Source organism: Hemicordylus capensis, chromosome 4, assembly GCF_027244095.1.
Source record: "Hemicordylus capensis ecotype Gifberg chromosome 4, rHemCap1.1.pri, whole genome shotgun sequence".
Lineage (NCBI taxonomy): Eukaryota > Metazoa > Chordata > Lepidosauria > Squamata > Cordylidae > Hemicordylus > Hemicordylus capensis.
The window spans coordinates 65,444,072-65,463,283 of NC_069660.1; the positions used below are offsets into that span (position 1 = coordinate 65,444,072).

General features: G+C 43.6%; 1 protein-coding gene across 1 annotated transcript in view; it reads right to left on the bottom strand.

The window, feature by feature from the left end:
• The window catches only part of MAPKAPK2 (MAPK activated protein kinase 2), a 135,015-nt gene that overhangs the window by 14,002 nt on the left and 101,801 nt on the right, over nucleotides 1-19,212 (bottom strand). The window contains exons 2-5 of the mRNA XM_053249944.1: nucleotides 12,751-12,890; nucleotides 10,718-10,782; nucleotides 9,641-9,720; nucleotides 5,877-6,003 (exon numbers count right to left, since the gene is read on the bottom strand). Coding sequence (XP_053105919.1) covers nucleotides 5,877-6,003; nucleotides 9,641-9,720; nucleotides 10,718-10,782; nucleotides 12,751-12,890 — 412 coding nt within the window. The remainder of the gene's footprint in view (nucleotides 1-5,876; nucleotides 6,004-9,640; nucleotides 9,721-10,717; nucleotides 10,783-12,750; nucleotides 12,891-19,212) is intronic.

A 19,212-nucleotide genomic window follows, 5' to 3' on the forward strand; every position in this document is an offset into this window, starting at 1 on the left:
GAGTGTGTGCGAAACTGAAATTTCTCTGCAGAGATAGGAAGTCCATGTTGTTAGAGTTTTCTTAAGACTTCTGTCAGTTTAGCATCATGCTTCTCAGTGGTTTTGCCATACATGAAAATTTCATCCTGAAAGTGGTTCCATCCATAGCCCCCAAAATTGCATGCATCATTCTTTGAAATACTAAGGCTGCAGAGGCTAATCCAAAGAGCAGTATTTTGTATTGAAAAAGACCCTCTGGGGTAATGAAGGCTGTGCATTTGCAAGAACTTTTGAGCAGAGGAATTTTATGATAGGCCAAAGACAAGTCCAAAGTTGTGAACAGTGAGGCCCCTTTCAGAATAAGCAGCATTTCATTAATATTTGGTAATGGATGACAATCCACTACCATGCTAGCATTCACATCTCTTAAATCTACGCACATTCAAAGTGTAGCATTTGATTTCCTCACAAGAACAATGGGAGAGACCCATTTGGATGATTCAACAGTCTCTTATGATGACAGCATGCTGTAGTCTTAAGAACTCTTCTCTAAAGAGGTTGTCACAATGCTATGAGTACATTACTCACTTTGTATTGTACAGGTATTGCATTTACCTTCATCTGAATTTTATGTTTGAAATGAATGGCAGTGCCAGAAGTATCGGCAGAAACGTCTGATAAATCAGCAATCATATCAGCATATGGATGCTCCATCATCTGTAATACGGTTTCCGTGCTATTTGGGTCTAACACAATCTGTAGATCTTTCTGATGTTTCCAATTGAGGCTACTTTTTGTGACACATACACTTTCTCTCCGGCAATATGTATTCCAGGACAGCAGTGACATATCCATGTATGGCAATAGAAGAACCCCCATGGGTGGATGTCTGAAGACTGCAGGTGCAGATCTGATGTAGTAACGAGTTTCTTGTAAAGCAGATGGCAAATGATAGTGTATAGAGAACCAGAGTCAGCCAGCATCTGCACTTCAGGGCTGCTAAGTTTAACTGGACAATGTGGAGAAGCAGGCTCTGATTCTGTCACACTGAAAACGTCAGGAAGTGGTTCATCTGCCTCATCCTTATCACATAGTGAATCAGTAATGGAGTGGACAGCAGACTTGCAAACCTGTTGCAAGTGACCTTCTGTGCAGGACAGTGAGCAAAAGAGGCTCTGTGGGCAGTCTCCACATCGGTAGCATTGGTAGCTTCTCCTTTCTTGTGCTGCCAATTTCTGGGACAGTGCCATATGAGAAAATTGGGTTTGGAAGGATTTAGACCAAACAAGCTCGATTTCAGGAGGGTAGTTTTGCGGTACTAAAGACAGCAATTTGGCACAGTGAAGAGCATTTTCCACCCTCCTAGCCATCTCTGTAACTTTATCCAAGGTAAGTTTCTGCTCCAATATAAGTTTTTCATGAGGTTTGGAGCAGATTGTTTTCGTAACAATCTGATCCCTGATCAGTTCATCAGTAAAGTTGGCAAACTCACAGGTTACACTTAAGGCACGCAATGCTGTGACATATTGGTGATCGATAGATTCACCAGGCAGTTGGGATCTAGAATAGAACTTGAAATGTTCAGCAGTCACATTCAATGTAGGGTTGAAATGATCGTCTAAGGTTTGAAGAGCAGCTTCATAAGGATTGGCATCCCCTTCCAAGTGGACAGGAAAGGGCAAATTATTATACATACTTTGGCCTTTCGGGCCCAGGCAGTGAAGCAATATAGCCTTTGCTAGAGTAAAATAGCTTTGCTAGAGTAAAATCAGGGTCTGTTTAGTGAGGAGGTAATTGCAGAAACAGGACTTCCATTGTTTCCAGGGAAGAGCAGGTTCTCCTGGGGTGAACAAGAAAAAAGGTGGTGGTGGGATCTGAGCCATGCTGCAGTAGGCATCCAGTGAACAACAGAGTCCAGGACTGAGAAGGAAAAAAGTACCTTCAGGGGTTGTGCAGGTCAGGGAGCTGGAGAAACAATCAGCAGCAGCAATAGTAGAAAGCAGTTCCGGAATGTAGACCCAATATTGCAATGAAATGAGGTTGCAGGAACATGCACAAGCTTTGCAGGCTCACCACTTAGCTGGTTCAAAATATTGTCACCAAATGTTTTATAGCTGCTTTCCCTTGCAAACACAAAGAAATCTTGTATAGATTTAAGGTAAAGTGTGCCATCAAGTTGATTTCGACTACTGACACCCACAGAGCCCTGTGGGTTTTTTTGGTAGAATACAGGAGGGGTTTACCAGGAGGCGTTTACCATTGCCTCCTTTCTCACAGTAGGAGATGATGCCTTTCGGCATCTTCCTATATCGTTGCTGCCCAATATAGTACCAGTGAGGATTCGAACCGGCAACCTTCTGCTTATTAGTCAAACATTTCCCCACTGAGTTTATTCAGAAACAACTCCATTTTCTCCTTCTTTCCCTCCCTTTTCCTTTCTGATTCCACCCCCCGCACTCTCTACTAGGAATGAGCCTGAACAGATTTGGGCAGCTGTGAAGTGGGGAGCCATTCCCCCTTAAAAAGCAGTTAAGCAGGTCTTTACCTGCTCCTGTGCTGCCCACTGCTTTTCCAGGTGCGGCACTCCCTCTACAAAAGGCTATGTGAGGCTGTGGCGCTGCTCCCTGCAGCCTGTGTGAAGCGTTGGCCCGCACCATGTGTGCTCTGCATGGTTTCCCTGTGGGCACCTGAGCCAGTTCGGCGCTTCCCTAAGGAGGTTCTGAACCGGTTCATGCACATCCTTACTCTCTACAGCATCCCCACTGGGACAAACTTCTTAACAACAAAACATAAACACTACTGGATAGAAAACAACAGGGGCTTCAGGTCAAAGGAGAGCCAGAAACAAACAGTGAGTACCCCACACCCGTTCCCTACGACCTGACATACAGATTGAACTTGCCAATAGCCTTTTATATTCAGAAAGCCAGAAACAAGGCTGCAGAGCCCACTTTTTCTGGACACAAATAGTCAATCAAGAGAGCCCGTTTTCAGATAGTAGGGGACACAGTGATTAGGGAGAAAATGTGGCCCAGAACTGGAACAGCAAGAAGTGCCGCATGGCAGATTACTGCCACTCTGCCTGCTCTGTGCATTGCAAGAGGACCATCTGTCCAGTCTTGGGGAGCTTATTAACCCTTGGTAATGTGCCCAGAGTACACTTGCTCCAGCATTTGCAATTAGCACACAGTCTGCCTGGCTAGCTATCATCTCCCAGTTACTGGGAAAGCTCTTCACACTAAGACTGTCTAGCACAAAATGTTCCTAAGTCGGCCAAAAAGGGATACTAAAGGATCCCAGAAAATTACTTTAAAATGAGTATAGATCTTTATATCTGAGCTGCGCATTAGGGATGTGCTTGAAAGATTTGGGCGCCTCTTTGAAGAGGCACCTAAACGATTTGGAGCGGGGTGAGGGGTACCTTTAAAAGGAGGCTTGCAGGTTGTACCTTCTCCCTCTTTCAGCATCGGCACGCAAATGGCATCAACACATGCGGCAACACCATTTGCGTGGTTAGCATGCTGTTGCTGACCACGCAAATGGAGTCAGCACATGCATCGATGCCATTTGCAAGCTGACACTGCACAAGGGCTGCTGGGAGCCACATCCCATCGGTGCGGCAGTGCAGCTTAAAGGGTTCAGCAGCACAGCTGCTGCTTTCAAGTTAGATTTTAAAAGCGCCTCAAGGGGGCAGCGTGGGGCAGCAGCGGCTCAACAGAGAAGCAGGTACAACCTACCTGCCTCCTTTTAAAGGTACTTCTCGCCACCCCCTGGGATATGCATGGAACATTTCGCATACATCCCTACTGTGCATCATGTTTTCCACTTTTGCAGTTAAAAATGGGCCAGATAACAATCCTGAAACATCTTATGATACTGTACATAACTGTTACATACAGGTATTTTTCTTGACCAACTTGAATATTTTTCTTAAGAAATCAAGCTAAGGAAAAGAATGTGTAGTCTTCATGATAGGATAAAGCTCTGAAACACACAGCTGTGAAGTTTCTGAATGGGAAGACAAGAGGCCCATTCACTTGTTACGTTCAACACTCGTACAACGAGTGCAGAGTGTTCAGAGGAACAGACCTGTAAACAGGTACAGTCATTCACATGTTATGTTGAATGTAGGTACAGAAATACACATCCTACCTGTACCATGCATTCAAAGGGTTCACTTTTTAAATGAACACAGGTACAGTCATTCATACAAACACACTTATGAACAGGAGTACAGACATCTGTTCACTCATACAACATAGTGTATGAATCGGGTTAAGGAGGAAAAAAGTCCTAATCTAGATCTTTTGGTTCGTGATTCAGTTAGTGTCAAGATTTTTCTAAAGATGTTGAAAGAGTCTTTTGGTATCTTAAAAACTATCAAATGTATTTGATCATAAACATTTGCTGGACAACAGTCCACTTTATCGGATGCATTCTCAGTAAGCACATATATATGTCAAGGCCTGTTTCTTTTAATGTATGCCTATTTGTAGACACACATATACACACACACACACTGAGAATTATAATTCATTTGATAAAGTGGACTGTAGTCTAAAGCTTATGTTGCAACAAATGTGTTAGTCTAAGTTGCCACCAGACTCTTTGTTTAGTTGTTTGCTACAAACTAAGACAGCTACCCCTCTGGAAGATTTTTCTAAGATTTAATCACAATACTGTCACATATCTGAGGACATCAATGTCAATTTTTTTAGTCCACTTTTTTGCTGGTGGGAGACACTGGTTGTACCCACGCTGCAAGCAGCCACACTTTTCCTGGCTATGCAAGCAACCTTAGTTCATCCATAAGTTTTGGACGGAATATAAATATGTCAAATAAATAATAAAATAAATCCGTACTGAACACATATGAAGTTGCTTTATACCACAGCTGCACAACTTGAACCCTCCTGCAGATGATGGACTACAACTCCCATCATAACTGACTATTGGCCACTGGGGGTGGGGATGATGGGAACTGTAGTCTAAAAGCAGCTGGAGGGCCAAAGTTGTGTAGTCTATTGTGAGTCAGACTATTGTTCCATCTAGGTCAATACTATCTATACCGATTGGCATTGGCTCACCAGGGTTTCTGATAGAAATATTTCCCAGTCTTATCTAGAGATGCCAGGGACTGAACCTGTGACCAGAAGGTTCACATGACAGGAGAGATGGTCTATGAGAGGAGAACTAGTCTTATAGTAGCAAGCATGAGTTGTCCCCTTTGCTAAGCAGGGTCCACCCTGGTTTGTATAAGAATGGAAGACTACATGTGAGCACTGTAAGATATTCCCCTTAAGGGATGGGGCCACTCTGGGAAGAACACCTGCATGTTTCCATGGAGAAGGTTCTGAGTTTCCTCCCTAGCATCTCCAGATGGGGCTGAGAGAAACTCCTGCCTGCAAACTTGGAGAAGCCGCTGCTAGTCTGTGTAGACTTAGACAATACTAAGCTAGATGGATCAATGGTTTGACTCAGTATAAGGCAGCTTGCTATGTTCCTATGCATGCAGAGCATCTGCTCTACCAATGAGCTACACTCCCATCTCCAGATGCTGTGTTCTTCCCAGAATACTAATGTGGGCAGCATGAACAATCCCTCTTCTAGTGGAAATTATAAAGAACAGCATTTGAAATGTGCGTATTGGTTTGCTCCATTACTTACATCCCAGTATTTTTTAACTAATTTATTGATCCAGTTTAAACAATGCACCAAACACAACATGCTGACACTGCTTGGTTAAAAATTTAATTCCTAGATCCATCTTTGGTAACATACATGAGACCATAATACACATGCCCTGAAGCTCACCATCATTCCCTCTAAAAAGGAGATGGTGGAAGCCTGAAAGTCTCAGTCTTAGAAAGGTGATGCTTCCCAAGGGATTTACTTACCCACATAGTATGGCGTGTAGCATGGTGTAGCTAGGGAGTTATGTGTGGTGGTTTCTTTAGCGAAGCCAAAGTCTGTGAGCTTTAATACAGCATTCGGCCTTTTTGAGGTGTATAAGAGGTTTTCTGGCTGCAAGACATAATAAGCAAAATCAGCTTGAGAGGGGGCTATCTTCTGTACCAACCTGCAGAGCCTAGCTGGGGACACAGAAGGACAGAATGCTGTGTATATAACAGGCTTGAAAAAATGTGACCACACAGAAGTGTGTAACTTTATACATGTAAAAAAACAGGAAGCTTCAGTTTACTGAGCAATTCACAGTCCAGTCCTCATCCTGGTATCTCAACAGAGCCACCACAGGTTTTTGTATAAGCTTTTACGTGTGTCAGAAACACAAAAACTGTGCATATGTGCCCCGTGAATATGCACTCCACAATTGAGTACAAAGACTTGTACTCTACCTATACAGGTTGAGTATTCCTAATCTGGACATCCAAAATCCGGAGTGCTCCAAAATCTGGAAACCACCATGGCGTGCGCCCGCAGCACCAACTTGTTGCGGCTGAGCACCTCATAACAAAACGAAAAACAAAACACACCTCAGCTCACTTGCTCGCTTTGGCGCTAGGGACGAAGGCGAGCAGGGGAGAACAAGCCCGGCAGCTGGAGCAGCAGCCGCTGCCGCTACCAAAGTATAACTTGAGGACGGGAAGGAAAAGGAGCGGAGGTGGATGAGGGAGGGTGGGATGATATGGGAAAGCCCCCCTCCTCCACTCCCTGCTCAGTTTGGCACCTGCTCTGTTGGCATCTGTTTTGGCGCTCTGTTGGTGCCTGCTCTGTTTTGTAAAGTACAATACAGTGTATTGTCAAAAATGTAAAAAAAAAAGGCCTGCAGATACCCCTATGGGTAACAGTGATAAGAAAAAGAGGAAGCATTTATGTTTATCTATAGCACAGAAAGTAAAGCTGCTGTTTAGACTCGGATCCCATGCCCAAGTTATCTCATTACAGTATGCAAATATTCCAAAATCCGGAAAAGTCCGAAATCCAGAACACTTCTGGTCCCAAGCAGTTCAGATAAGGGATACTCAACCTGTACTGCTAACTTCATTTCAAGACCTGATTATGTCCTCATGACATGACACATATATATTTGCAAAACAGAAAGTGCGAGAAAGTGATAGCGAAATGGACAGAGAGAAGCTTCAGCCCCAAAACAAACAAAACCACATATGTGAATTTACATAGGTCTCAAATTCTGTCAGTGTATATGTATGTATATCTTACTTCAGAAACCACAAAGTGATCAGCATAAGCTATGCTACCTGAATATTAATAACTCAGGCCAAGATCCAAAAGAGAGGTGTGTTTATGCAGGACAGGACTGTGTATGTAGGAGCTCTGCTTTCATTCAAAAGAAAGCAACTTCACTGTTGTAAATCCCTGCTGTCAAACAGGCAAGGTCCTATTCAGCTGAAAAAGTAGTTTTGCCTATTCTGCAGTAGGACAACAAGACTAAGACTAACACTGCACATGCAGATGTGTTTTGCACATGCATATCTCTTTTTTAGGACCTGGCCACAATATTTTCAATGGCTGACATGATGCACACAGTAACACCAGCATTCTCAATAGGCTGCTGTGCATGTGGAAGAAAGCAGAGCTGGTCTTGTGGTAGCAAGCATGACTTGTCCCCTTAGCTAAGCAGGGTCCACCCTGGTTGCATATGAATGGGAGACTTGGTGTGTGAGCACTGTACGATATTCCCCTTAGGGGATGGAGCTGCTCTGGGAAGAGCAGAAGGTTCCAAGTTCCCTCCCTGGTTTCTCCCACATAGGACTGAGAGAGATTCCTGCCTGCAATCTTGGAGAAGCCGCTGCCGATCTGTGAAGACAGTACTGAGCTAGATAAACCAATGGTCTGACTCATTATATAGCAGCTACCTATGTTTCTATGGAAGCCAAACCAAGCAGAGTTGTTTCCAATGTAAGTAGCACTGTGTGAGCATGCTATTCTAAGTAGTTGTGCAACTGCGCTCTGCACACCACTGGGACTGGCTTCCACATGCACAGCAACACCAGTCAATCATGAATGTTGGCATTGCCTTGGACATCATATGGGTCACTGTATATAAAATGAAGCTGTGCTCTTGTGCATATAATAAGAGCACGTGCAGTGGAACAGCCAAAGACAAGAAGGATCCGATCCAATTCCATACTCTTTGAACAACACTGTTTCCTTGTAACTAAGGCAATTCCACTCAGGAGAGAAAGCACACCCTACCACATACCAAATAAGGAATGGTGTTCCTCCTTGGAATGATGCAACAGGTAGGGAAGGGGAAACCTCACCAAGCCCATCCTGTTGCCTTAGGGGAAGGGCATTATAATTATGACAATTGGATCTTAGCCATCTCCTCCCTCTCTAACAAGGAAGTTGCTTTCTTTTGAATCATGCTTGGGAAGTTGCTTTCTTTTGAATCGCACTTGGGAATCTCCACAGCTATGAAAGGACACAAAACATGCTGCTGTGAATAAGGATTCATAGCCCAAATATCCTGGGGGCATTTCCGATCAGAAGAACCATGTATCCTGCCTAGAAGTCTTCCAATGATTCAGAAGAGTTCTCTGACTATCCTGAGCTTGAACAAACCATGACTGCTTTTCCACAATCTGGCTGACACGCAGGTTGTGCTCACATAAAATCAGCAGCCACCAAGTGCTTGTCAGTGTGAATCCGGTGCAGTTAATCTGGAGTATTTAATATTAGCTGCTGTTTCTTCTCTATTACTCTGTCATACTATATACTTGGTCAACAGAGAGGGTAAGCAAGATTAGGATATTTAACTCCAAATCACTAATCAGTATGTAAGCTCTCAGATATGAACAGTAGTTCTTCCATCTTCCTCTACCACAAGAGTGCTTTGTAAGAACTATGCATAACAGGAAGGAAGATACAGTCTGGAGCAGGAAAAATAGCTCTGCTGTGGGGGATGCAAGTAGATGACCTTGCTGTGCTCCAATCTAGCCTTTTTTTAAAAAAAAGGCTGGATGGTGACAAAACACAGTAAGCACAAAACTGGCTCAGGTAAGAACAGCTTCTAACAGAGCAAGCGAGGCAGTTTTGCAAAGCAAAGAAAGAAAGATCGGCATTGCTATTTTCCCAATATGGCTAAATGCTGGGCTGAGGTGCAGCAGGAAAAGATCTCTCTTGGCCAGACGGCTGGCGGGGGGGGGGGGGGACTAAATAAGTGGGTTCAGAAGCACTCTCTCCATGGTTGTCTGTATCGGTCAATGAGGGAAGGAGGGAGCAGCTTGCAGCAGTCAGTAAAGGTACAGCACGGAAATATTTTCATTAAGAAGGTAATGTTGATCCTCAGGCTGCTTTTAGAAGGGATGCTCAAATTTTAAATAATTAAAATAAAGCAAGAGAGTTCCCCTCCTCCTTTGCCTTTGGGGTCCACTTGTGAAATCACAGGGCGGGGGGACAGTGTTTGGATTGAGCCACCATTTGTTTGGAGTATTGTTTAGACCTAGTAATCTATTTAACTCTATGGGATGCCATGCAGGAGACAGAGAGGGCTCATCAGCGGCTTCCACTTCAGTGCAGTACTGTGTGGACTGTACTCATCATGTGGACTTTGGAGAACAGATGCAATGAAGTCATCCAATTCTACCCCCCATCAAAGCATTAAGATACATTTAAGAGAGCTCTATTTGAGCAAAGTCCTTGGAGAGGAGTTTTGGGTCTATAGGCAAAAGAGTACCTTGACATCCCTGTGTGCGATGTTGATTGAGTGTAAATACTGAATGGCTTCTCCAATGCTCTTCATTATTTCAGAAGCCTCTGGAGAAAGGAAACAAAAAGGAGGAATAATTTTACTAAACAGCTAAAACAACTACCATGCACTCAAAGAGAGTTACAGAGTCTAAAGACACAAAATTGCTGGTGAAGTTTCAGAGTGGAAGTGATACAAAGAACATGGAGCTGCCACTAGAAGATGGCAGTCCCATGTCCTGTGCCTCCTTTCCACTACATAACAAAAACAAACAAACAACAAATAATTATATAGCACTTTTCAACAAAAGTTTTCAAAGCAATTTACATTGAGAAATAATGAATGAATAAATGAATGAATGAATGAATGAATGAATGAATTGGCTCCCTGTCCCAAAAGGGCTCACAATCTAAAAAGAAAAATAAGGTAGATACCAGCAGCAGTCACTGGAGGTACTGTGCTGGGGCTGGATAGGGCCAGTTACTCTCCCCTGCTAAATAAAGAGAATCACCATGTTCAAAAGATGCCTCTTTGCCCAATTAGCAGGGCGAACAACTTGCAAGTATGTAGTACACCACTCTGGGCTCCTTGGAGGAAGAGTGGGATATAAATGTAAAAATAAATAAAAATAAATAAATAATGCTTTGTATTTTCCCAGCCTTTATTCCACACCATTAGCTGTCAGTGGCAGAGATGGGGAAATGTGCAGTGTAATGAATCCAGGACAGGGCACAAGTTATAGAATTTGCTGCTGAGGGAAAGGGAATACCAATAATGTGATTTTTGTTCTGGTTTGGAAGGCAAACACTAAACACAGTTTACCAATTTGAACATCCTGCTAAGTTAGTATTACACAGGAAACCAAGAGAAAACTTGTGCACAACAGGGCATAAGGAGCATGCAAGCCTGCAGTTCATTCACCATCATCCAAACCATGGTTTAGAGAATCATGAATGAATTTAGCTATTGTTTACTCTGCCCTCAGAAGCTAAACACTTTTGCCCAAATTCTTAAGATATTTTAAGCAGGTTCATTGTGTTTTTTAAAAAAAACCCAAAACAATACCTCTTTCTGTGAAAGCCTGGTCTCCTCTGTCTTGAATTCGACTGAAAAGCTCTCCGCCATCCAAGCTGAAAGTGAAAAACAAGGTCAGTTACAGGCTGGAAACAATAAAAGTCACTACTTATGCGAACCACAAGGCTCTGTGCCGAGGTCCCCAGCTCTGCTGGATCTTGTTGATGTCAGTTATTGGGGAGATCAGATTGTCTCAGTAGCTAGTGTGGGAGTGAACATACACATGGCAGACAGTACAAAAAGACTGTCCCTGCCTTAGTTGGAGAGACTTTCAAACTTCGTTCTAATTGGCCTGACCAAGAAAAGAAAAAAAGAAAAAAGAAAAGAAAAAAGAAAAAGCTCAATTGTCACTAGGCATAATCAAAAACAAAAGGCAAGTAAATAGGAAGATTAGCTTCGTCTTTCTTTGATTTGTTCGGTGCCCCCGCCCCCCGTGCTGTTTCTCTTTTTTATTATGTCGGCATTTCTGGTTGTTTTAAATGTGATTTTATTATTATTTTGTAAGTCACTTTGGACAAACTTATTGGAAAAGCAGGTTATCAATATTTTAATATAAATTAAAGCGTGCATATATTTATTAATATAAGTAAAAACAAACTACTACTGGAATTGAAGCAAAATATTGTTTTACATAAAGCATTATTTGTAAATACAGGCAAGCCTCGTTACTCGCAGGGGTTCCGTTCTTTTCCTATTACCGCGAATAACGAGGCATTATGTCTATGGAAAAGGGGGATCAGGTTTCAGAGTGGAAGGAAAACACTTTAAAATGGGTTTAAAACGGCTTTAAAACGTGAAGTTCCTTACCGTGGAATGCTCCGCAAGGTCTTCATGTGCCCAGAAATGTCCCCACGTGCGCAGGATTGCCCCCAAAAGCAAAAAATGCCCCCAAACCATGAAAAATCATGGGGGAAATCCATTTTTAAAAAAGAAATGAGCCACAAAATGGCTCCTGAAGACATCTGGCGGAAGTGACCTCCACAGTCACTTCCAGCCCTCTAGGAACCGCAGATACATGGATTTTAACCCTTTAGTATCTGCAGATATTGAAAAAGTTTTTAACCCTTTAGTATCTGCAGATACCATGTGAATGAGACACCCGCGAATACACGGAACCACAAATAGTGGTTCCATGAGTAACAAGGTTCTCCTGTACAGCAAGTTATATTTTCTTATCTCCCCTTTCCCCAGTTTTAATACCCCTGTAGAATCCCTTAACATGTAAATCAGCTTACACTTGGCAAAGAAAATAATTCACATTTATCACCCTCATGCATGATAAATACCACCTCTGGACACTGCAAGGAGACATTAACTCATGCAGCTATTACACTGTCATTAAGCGTTTACTTCATGGCTGGAAATCAGTGCTTGACAATGTCATAGCTACATGTGTTAATGACTCGCCGTGCCCAGAAGTGGTACATGTGGGTTTTTGAGGGATCACCCTTAAGAAAATTTGGTCGCACATAAATCCAGAAGCTTGGGAATTTGGTAATGGAAGCGCAGAACTTCTCAAAGCTCCACGTGGCAATCTTCTCAGTAAAGTGTGATCAGTAGGAAATCAGTGTGGCTCGCTTTCCCCCACTAATGCCATCTTTTTCAAAGCTGCATGGAGAAACTGCTGGGAAGGAATAAACCAGTCAGCGCTCTGTATGCACCTTCCAAGGTGGTGTTGGAGCTCAACAGGATTCCCTTAAAGATTTTTTATTTTTACATTTATATCCCACTCTTCCTCTGAGGAGTCCAGAGCAGTACACATGGTTATGTTTATCCTCACGAGAATCCGGAGAAGTAGATTAAGCTCAGAGTCCCACCAGCACTGGGCAAAGTGCAGCTCTGCCCAGTGAAAACAGTCACCTCCGCACAGTGCCGGGGGGTGTGTGTTGTGGAGTATCTGGCTTTGGCCAAAGCTTCGCACAGTCCTAAAAAACAATCAGTCAGAGAGTCTGGGAGTCACTGGGAGCTGCCACTGGCTCATGGTCCTTGCAACGAATAACACTGCATTCCTCGGTCACACTCACCATTCCATAACTATCAGGAGACATTTTCGACCCTGGTAAAGGTTTTCATAGACATCTATAATCTTCACAATATGGGAACACTGAGATGCCCTCCAGTGGAGCTCCACCTCCCTTCGAGCTTTTGGACAGTCTTGCAGCATCTGGGAAAGGGAAAGGGAAAGAAAGTGTCAAGTGGCATTTCTCTGGCATCAATGGCCAGACTTGCTGCCTCTCTCACTAACCATTCATATCTTGTCCGAAGCCAACTTTCTCTCAGGTTACTCTAGAACAGAGTCTGCTTCATGAGAACAAAGTTTGCAGATTTGGAATTTGGATTTCACACAGTCCACAACAGGAATGAAAATGCTTCACGGTTTTGCAATTTGTCATCATGCCTTACATCTGATGGGTGCATTATATCTCCCACCGAGGCAGGGAGAATGTGACTGGCCCCAAGCCGAGAGACGGAGCAGGCTGTTTGAATACATGTCTCCTGGGTCTGAGCGTGGCACTAAGTAATGGCAGGGCAACCTGGCTCTGTGAATCCAAGGTGCCTGAGAGCCCGTTCAGACCCACAGCTCAATGTGTATGAACAGCTTGATAAGTGCTGCATTTGACACAATATGAAGCCTCAGTTTAGAGAATTTGATCTGTACTGCCTACTTCATACATGCAGATCATCAATGTACTTCATACATAAGTGAGTGAAATGGATTTGACTCAGTAATTCATACTAGCTGGGCCGGGCGCAGAGCATCTGCACCTCCAGCCGGCCCACCCCCCCGCAGCCGCCTTCTTCCCCTGCCAGCCGCCTCCTACCGTTTTCTCCCTCCGCCTCCCACCCCCCGCAGCTTTCTGGCCACCCGGGTGTATGCTTCTTCTCCCCCTCCCCCAATTTTCAGGCAGTGGCCCGGCTTCTTCTCCCCCCGCCACCGGTTTCTGGCCAGTCAGCTTCTTCCCCCCACCCTCTGCTTTCTGGCCGTCCACCTGCCCCCCATTTTCTGGCAGGTGGGTGCCAGCTTCTTCTCTGTGCACCCCCCCCCCCCCCGTTTGCAGGCAGATGCTGGCTTCTTCTCCCATCCGCCACCCAACCCCCACCCCCACTGTTTTCTGGCCGGCCGGCCGGCTGCCAACTCCATTTTCTTCCCCCCACCCATACCGTGGCTATCCGGCAGTTCTCCGAACCCTTGCGAGAGCTGCCACACATGGGATTAGCCACAGGTATGTCTTAAATATATAGATTAGAAAATTAAATATAAAGATGGAATATTCTAACATATTTAGATCTTTTTCTACTTTAACTTGCATGCTTTTGGATGGGTTACTGTGTAACCTCTCTACTTTTTTCACATAGGATGCTCCAAGGCCACCTTGAGAGTTTCACAAACAAGCAGGAATTTGAATCACTTTTACCAAAAGACAACTGAGTAGGATAATGAAAGTAACGTTCAGAGAAAGCTGCATTCAAATCTTTTAAGAACCTTTACAAATAAAACGATCAAATATGAATCTACTTGCTGCCATCTAGTGGTGGCCAAGTGCAACTCATATCATTTGGTTGGGGTCCGGAGTACTCCAGATCCACACTATCAGAAGTTAAGTAGTTGTGTAGGGTCCACAAATTGAAGCTTGAATGTAATAATTAGGCCTAATTATTAATATGCCTAATAATTATTAGGCATATTAATCAGGCATAAATTAATATGCCTTATTTAGTCTAGGAGGCTGTTAGACTACTCATTAAAGATGCATTCAGAGAAACATTTAGCAAACTGAAACTCCATATTTGCACAATTAAAAGAACAGGGAAGGAAAGACTCGTCAACAGCAACTAAACCCACTAGCGAAAAGCTGTATTGCAACTCGGAATTTGTACTAGGAATGGAGCAATAAAAGCAGAAAATATAGGCAACGTGATGCCTCCTGACTTAACCTCCAAGCATCGGAACGCTAAAAATTTACACTGCATGGTTTTTGTTCGATCTGCACCAGAGCCTTTGTTAGTCACCCCGAATGAAGAATAGGCAACGCCTGGGGTTCCGTGGTGGCCCAAGATCTCTGTGTGCCTGAGGAAGGATGCCAAATGCCACCCCTGCCTTGTACACACCCTCCTCCCCCTTTCCCCACTTTTAAAATGGTGGGGGGGAGGCTTCTTGCTTTCTTGCTGGTTCCCCAATCATCTGCTGTCTGAGGTGACTGCCTCCCTTCACCTGACGGAAGGGCTGCCTCTGCTGGGCTTACTTTCTTTGTAGCCTGGTACTGATCTCTGCCAGTGGCAGGATATAGGCTAGGGGTCCCACTCATCGCTTCAATACAAAGTGTTTGTTTTCCGCCATAACTGAATGATGCTTTAAGGATCATAAAGGTGTGGGGAGGAGATCTGATCCCTGAACAAATCTACTATGGAGCATCCTGAAACATCAGGAGAAACTTGTGAGCTTGAGAGAAATGCTAACTGCACCGAACAACCCCATGATAAGCAGGCTGCATGGACAGGGATCTCCCCCTAAATCTAGGAATGAACAACAGTGTTCCCTCTAACAGGGATTCCCGGTTGTTGTGGACTACAACTCCTAGCATCCCCAGCTGTAATGGCCTTTGGTTGGGGATTATGGGAGTTGTAGTCTGGGAATCCCTGTTAGAGGGAACACCGATGAGCAAGGCCACTAACGCAATACCTTCTGCCCACTTGTTCCAATAAGCCAAGGAGTGGACAAAGGATAAAAGGAACAAAACTCAACAGGGCGCTTTCCAGCCTAGCTGCTCAACAGCAGCAAAATGCTTCCTTTCAGGCAAATCACATTTGAAATGTAAACAGCAGGGGGAGCCGTTTCACAGAAACTAACAACCCGAAAAAACAGCAACCTTTTTACGCCAGATACATGACATCATAACACTATATCACCGCGACTAAATTCGAAACAAGGCATCAGAAATGTGAACGGCACCCTGCTGTCAACATAGGGACTGCGGTGTCACAACACAGGAAGTGTGGAAGCACATTTCAGAGATCCACCGTGACCCTGCTGCAGGGTGCAATCTGGAAAGCACCCAGGAGACTTCAATCCTAGGCAGTGATGTTTAGCAAGAAAGTCTTGCTAAAGTCTTGCAGAATATTGGCCTGTCTTTTGATCTCCAGTGTAAACAGTCTCCATCCTGTCTTCTAGAACAGAGCTTCAGCACAGGGCCTATTATGCCATCTAGAGGTAGGGATTAACCCAAATGTTCAAGACAGAAGCCCCGTACACCAACTAGCCTTCTCCTCAAGCTAACAACCTTTGTGAGTCTGACTTCAAAAGATCAAGATTTTCAGTTATTTGTTCTGAGTGAACAGTCTTTAGAGGATTAAATGTTAAAGCCCCATAAAGTTATGGGAACTGAAAAGTTGACAAGCACAACTTTGATTCAGCGAATCATGTGCATCATGGTGGGTTGCACATCTGCTACATTTGCAGTTCTCACTGAGTTAGTGGCTGACGTGACCAATCACATAATGCAGGCAGTTCCGAATTGCATGTGCTGCTGTGACAGTCTCACACACACACACACACACACACACACACACACACACACAGCGGTGCAGAAATGGGCTGTTCCAGTACAACTCATGCTCATACAATTCCAGGTTTCACGCTACTTGTACTGTGTGCATCTAGCATGTAAACTATGATCACACAAGGGTGAGTTGTACCGGGACAGCCTTCTTGAACAGCACTGTGGGTATTTGTATTAGAGCCCCACAGTAGTGCAGGTATTCCTGAACTAGCTATGTTATGCTACAGGGCATGTCAAAGCAAGCTTCCCACAAAGCCTCAAATGAAGCAGAGCTGGAGAAGGGGATACCTGGATTCAGAACTGGCAGTCTGCTTTTCCACTCCAGTTCCCCATATCAATGTCGTGCTGTGATAGGCCAGAGATTCTAATGGCAGCAGTTACATGACAGAAATTGAAATGAACAAAACATACCCTGTGCCTTCATCTCCATGGCTCTTGCTTTATGAGACAAACATCACACCACAATATTTCATTAGAGGCTACTCCCAAAGAGTGGATTTGGGTGGGACTGTGTCCAAAAATAAATATCATGAATAATATTAGAAAAGCAAACACTATGACTCCAGTGACTAGACTGTTCTAGAGATTGCTACATTCATAGATAGGTTGGTGTAGAGGTCAGACTAGGATCAGAGAGTCTCGGATTCAAATTACTCAACCATTTACGTTCACTAGGTGATCCAGGGCCAGACACCATATCTCAGCCTAATCTACTTCAAAGTGTTGTTTATCAGGATAACATGGGATGAAGGTATGGGGAGAAGAACCACATATACTACTATGAGCTCCTTGGAGGAAGGGCAGGATAAAAATGTAATGCAATTCTGAATAAATAGGCTGCATTTTCTAAAAAAAAATTATATGTATGTGCTCAAACTGTAGTGTGTCATCATATTATTCTGCCAGAGAATACATCCTGTTTTTAAAAGACATGCCATCACTCATTTCCACACATACGGAACTCCACCTCAAAAAAGTGGTGTGAAAAATGTTTTCTTTGATCAGAAATATTTTCAGCTTCTCCGGCAGGGGGAGCCCATTGCTTTAACAAGAGCACTTCCTTTCTCTTGCCTAGGGAATGTCTGTCAGCTGTACACAAATCTAAAGGGGAAGGTTTGCTGGGCTAAAAGTCTATTACCCTCTTTGGAAGCATAAACAAGACAGTGTTAACTGCACACTGCAGGCTTGTAAATACAGGGTATCAAGGTGTCTAAATCTGAAGCTGCTCTGGTCAGTCTGATGCTTGGATCCAAGTCTCTGCTACATCTCATCTCTCAGTGTATGCTGCTGCCTTTTAGTTTTCTAGCAAGCAAGCCCCAAAAAGATAGATTTACACAATTTTTGTTTTTATTTCTTTATTACATTTTTATACTGCCCAACCCACAAGAATTAACAATTTAAAACCATTTAAAAATCATCAAAGACCAGACCGGGGCGGCGGAGTGTATGTGTCTATAGGGCTCTCTTGAAGTCCATTAGTGGTGCCGGCCTCGAATTTCTGTGGGATTTTGAATTTCTGTTAATTCCTGAACATTCCACAGTTCAGGAGTGGCTGCAAAGAAGGCCCGGCCTGAGGCACCCTGTGGCAGCTGGAGCTGGACTTCTCCAATGTTACCATAATAGCAATAGCAATAGCATTACATTTATATACCGCTCTATAACTGGAAGCTCTCTAAGCGGTTTACAATGATTTAGCATATTGCCCCCAACATTTCTGGGTACTCATTTTACCGACCTTGGAAGGATGGAAGGCTGAGTCAACCTTGAGCCCCTGGTCAGGATCGAACTTGTAACCTTCTGGTTACAGGGCGGCAGTTTTAACACTGCGCCACCAGGGGCTCATAAGGCAGAAGAAAGCCACCTTACATAGGAAGCATACCCTTTATATACACATGCTTAATTTAAATTTTTTGCAAATGTGTGATAAAATCTGATATATCAACAAGGTTTGCCAACTATCACCTATGGATTCCACTTCAGTATGCAATATTGTGTTAAATCAGGGGAGGATCTATAGCTCTCCCTACATAAAAGGTTCCAGGTTCATTTGGAAGGGCCTTGAAGAGCTGCTGCTAGTCAGACAAGGCAACCCTGGGCTAGATGGACCAATGGCCTTATTCTGTATAAGCCATCTTAATAGGTTCATATTCCATCCATCCATTATTTCCATATTGTGGTATAAAATGTGCCTATACAGTAATAAAGAATTCCTCGCAAACCTTTGTAAACCTAAACAGTAGTGCTGTCACTGTCTCTTTGACTCTGGACCCACCCACCCCCTTTTATATAAAAGCAAATACAATATAATAATAATAATAATAATAATAATAATAATAATAATAATAATATTACATTACAGATGTATTTGGGTGCCTTAGTCAGAAACTGAATGGGATCACAACCATTAGCCTAAGCATTTCAGCATGACATACACCAAAATGATAAGACCTGGGCCTTCAAGCAGACAATGGCATGGGCAGACAGCAAGGAAGTCTGTAAGCTAAATTGTTAGTAGGCTTAATATGCACAACATTATAACAATATGAATCATCCCCCTATAGATGGATGGATAAATGTAAATAAATGCTAGCTGCCAGACAACTTGATCTTTCAGTTTATGCCAGTGAATGCAATGAGCACATTACCTGCCCACCCCCACTTCCACAAACACATGAACAATATGGTACAGTCAAACAGCCTGCAGCTTATTTCCTTGGCATGAGCTATTCTCAAGGAGCAGCATAGTCTCTGGCACTTAGGCTTGTGTGCTGTCAAAAGAGATTATCTGTTCACACCAAGATTTCCTTGGCCTCCATCAGAAAACAACCAAGCAGGGTTTCACTGTTAAGCAGCAACAATGGTCTAGTTCTCACTGAGGTGGTAAAATTCTGTCTGGGGTGTACCATTTCAGATTGCAGGTGGGGGCTG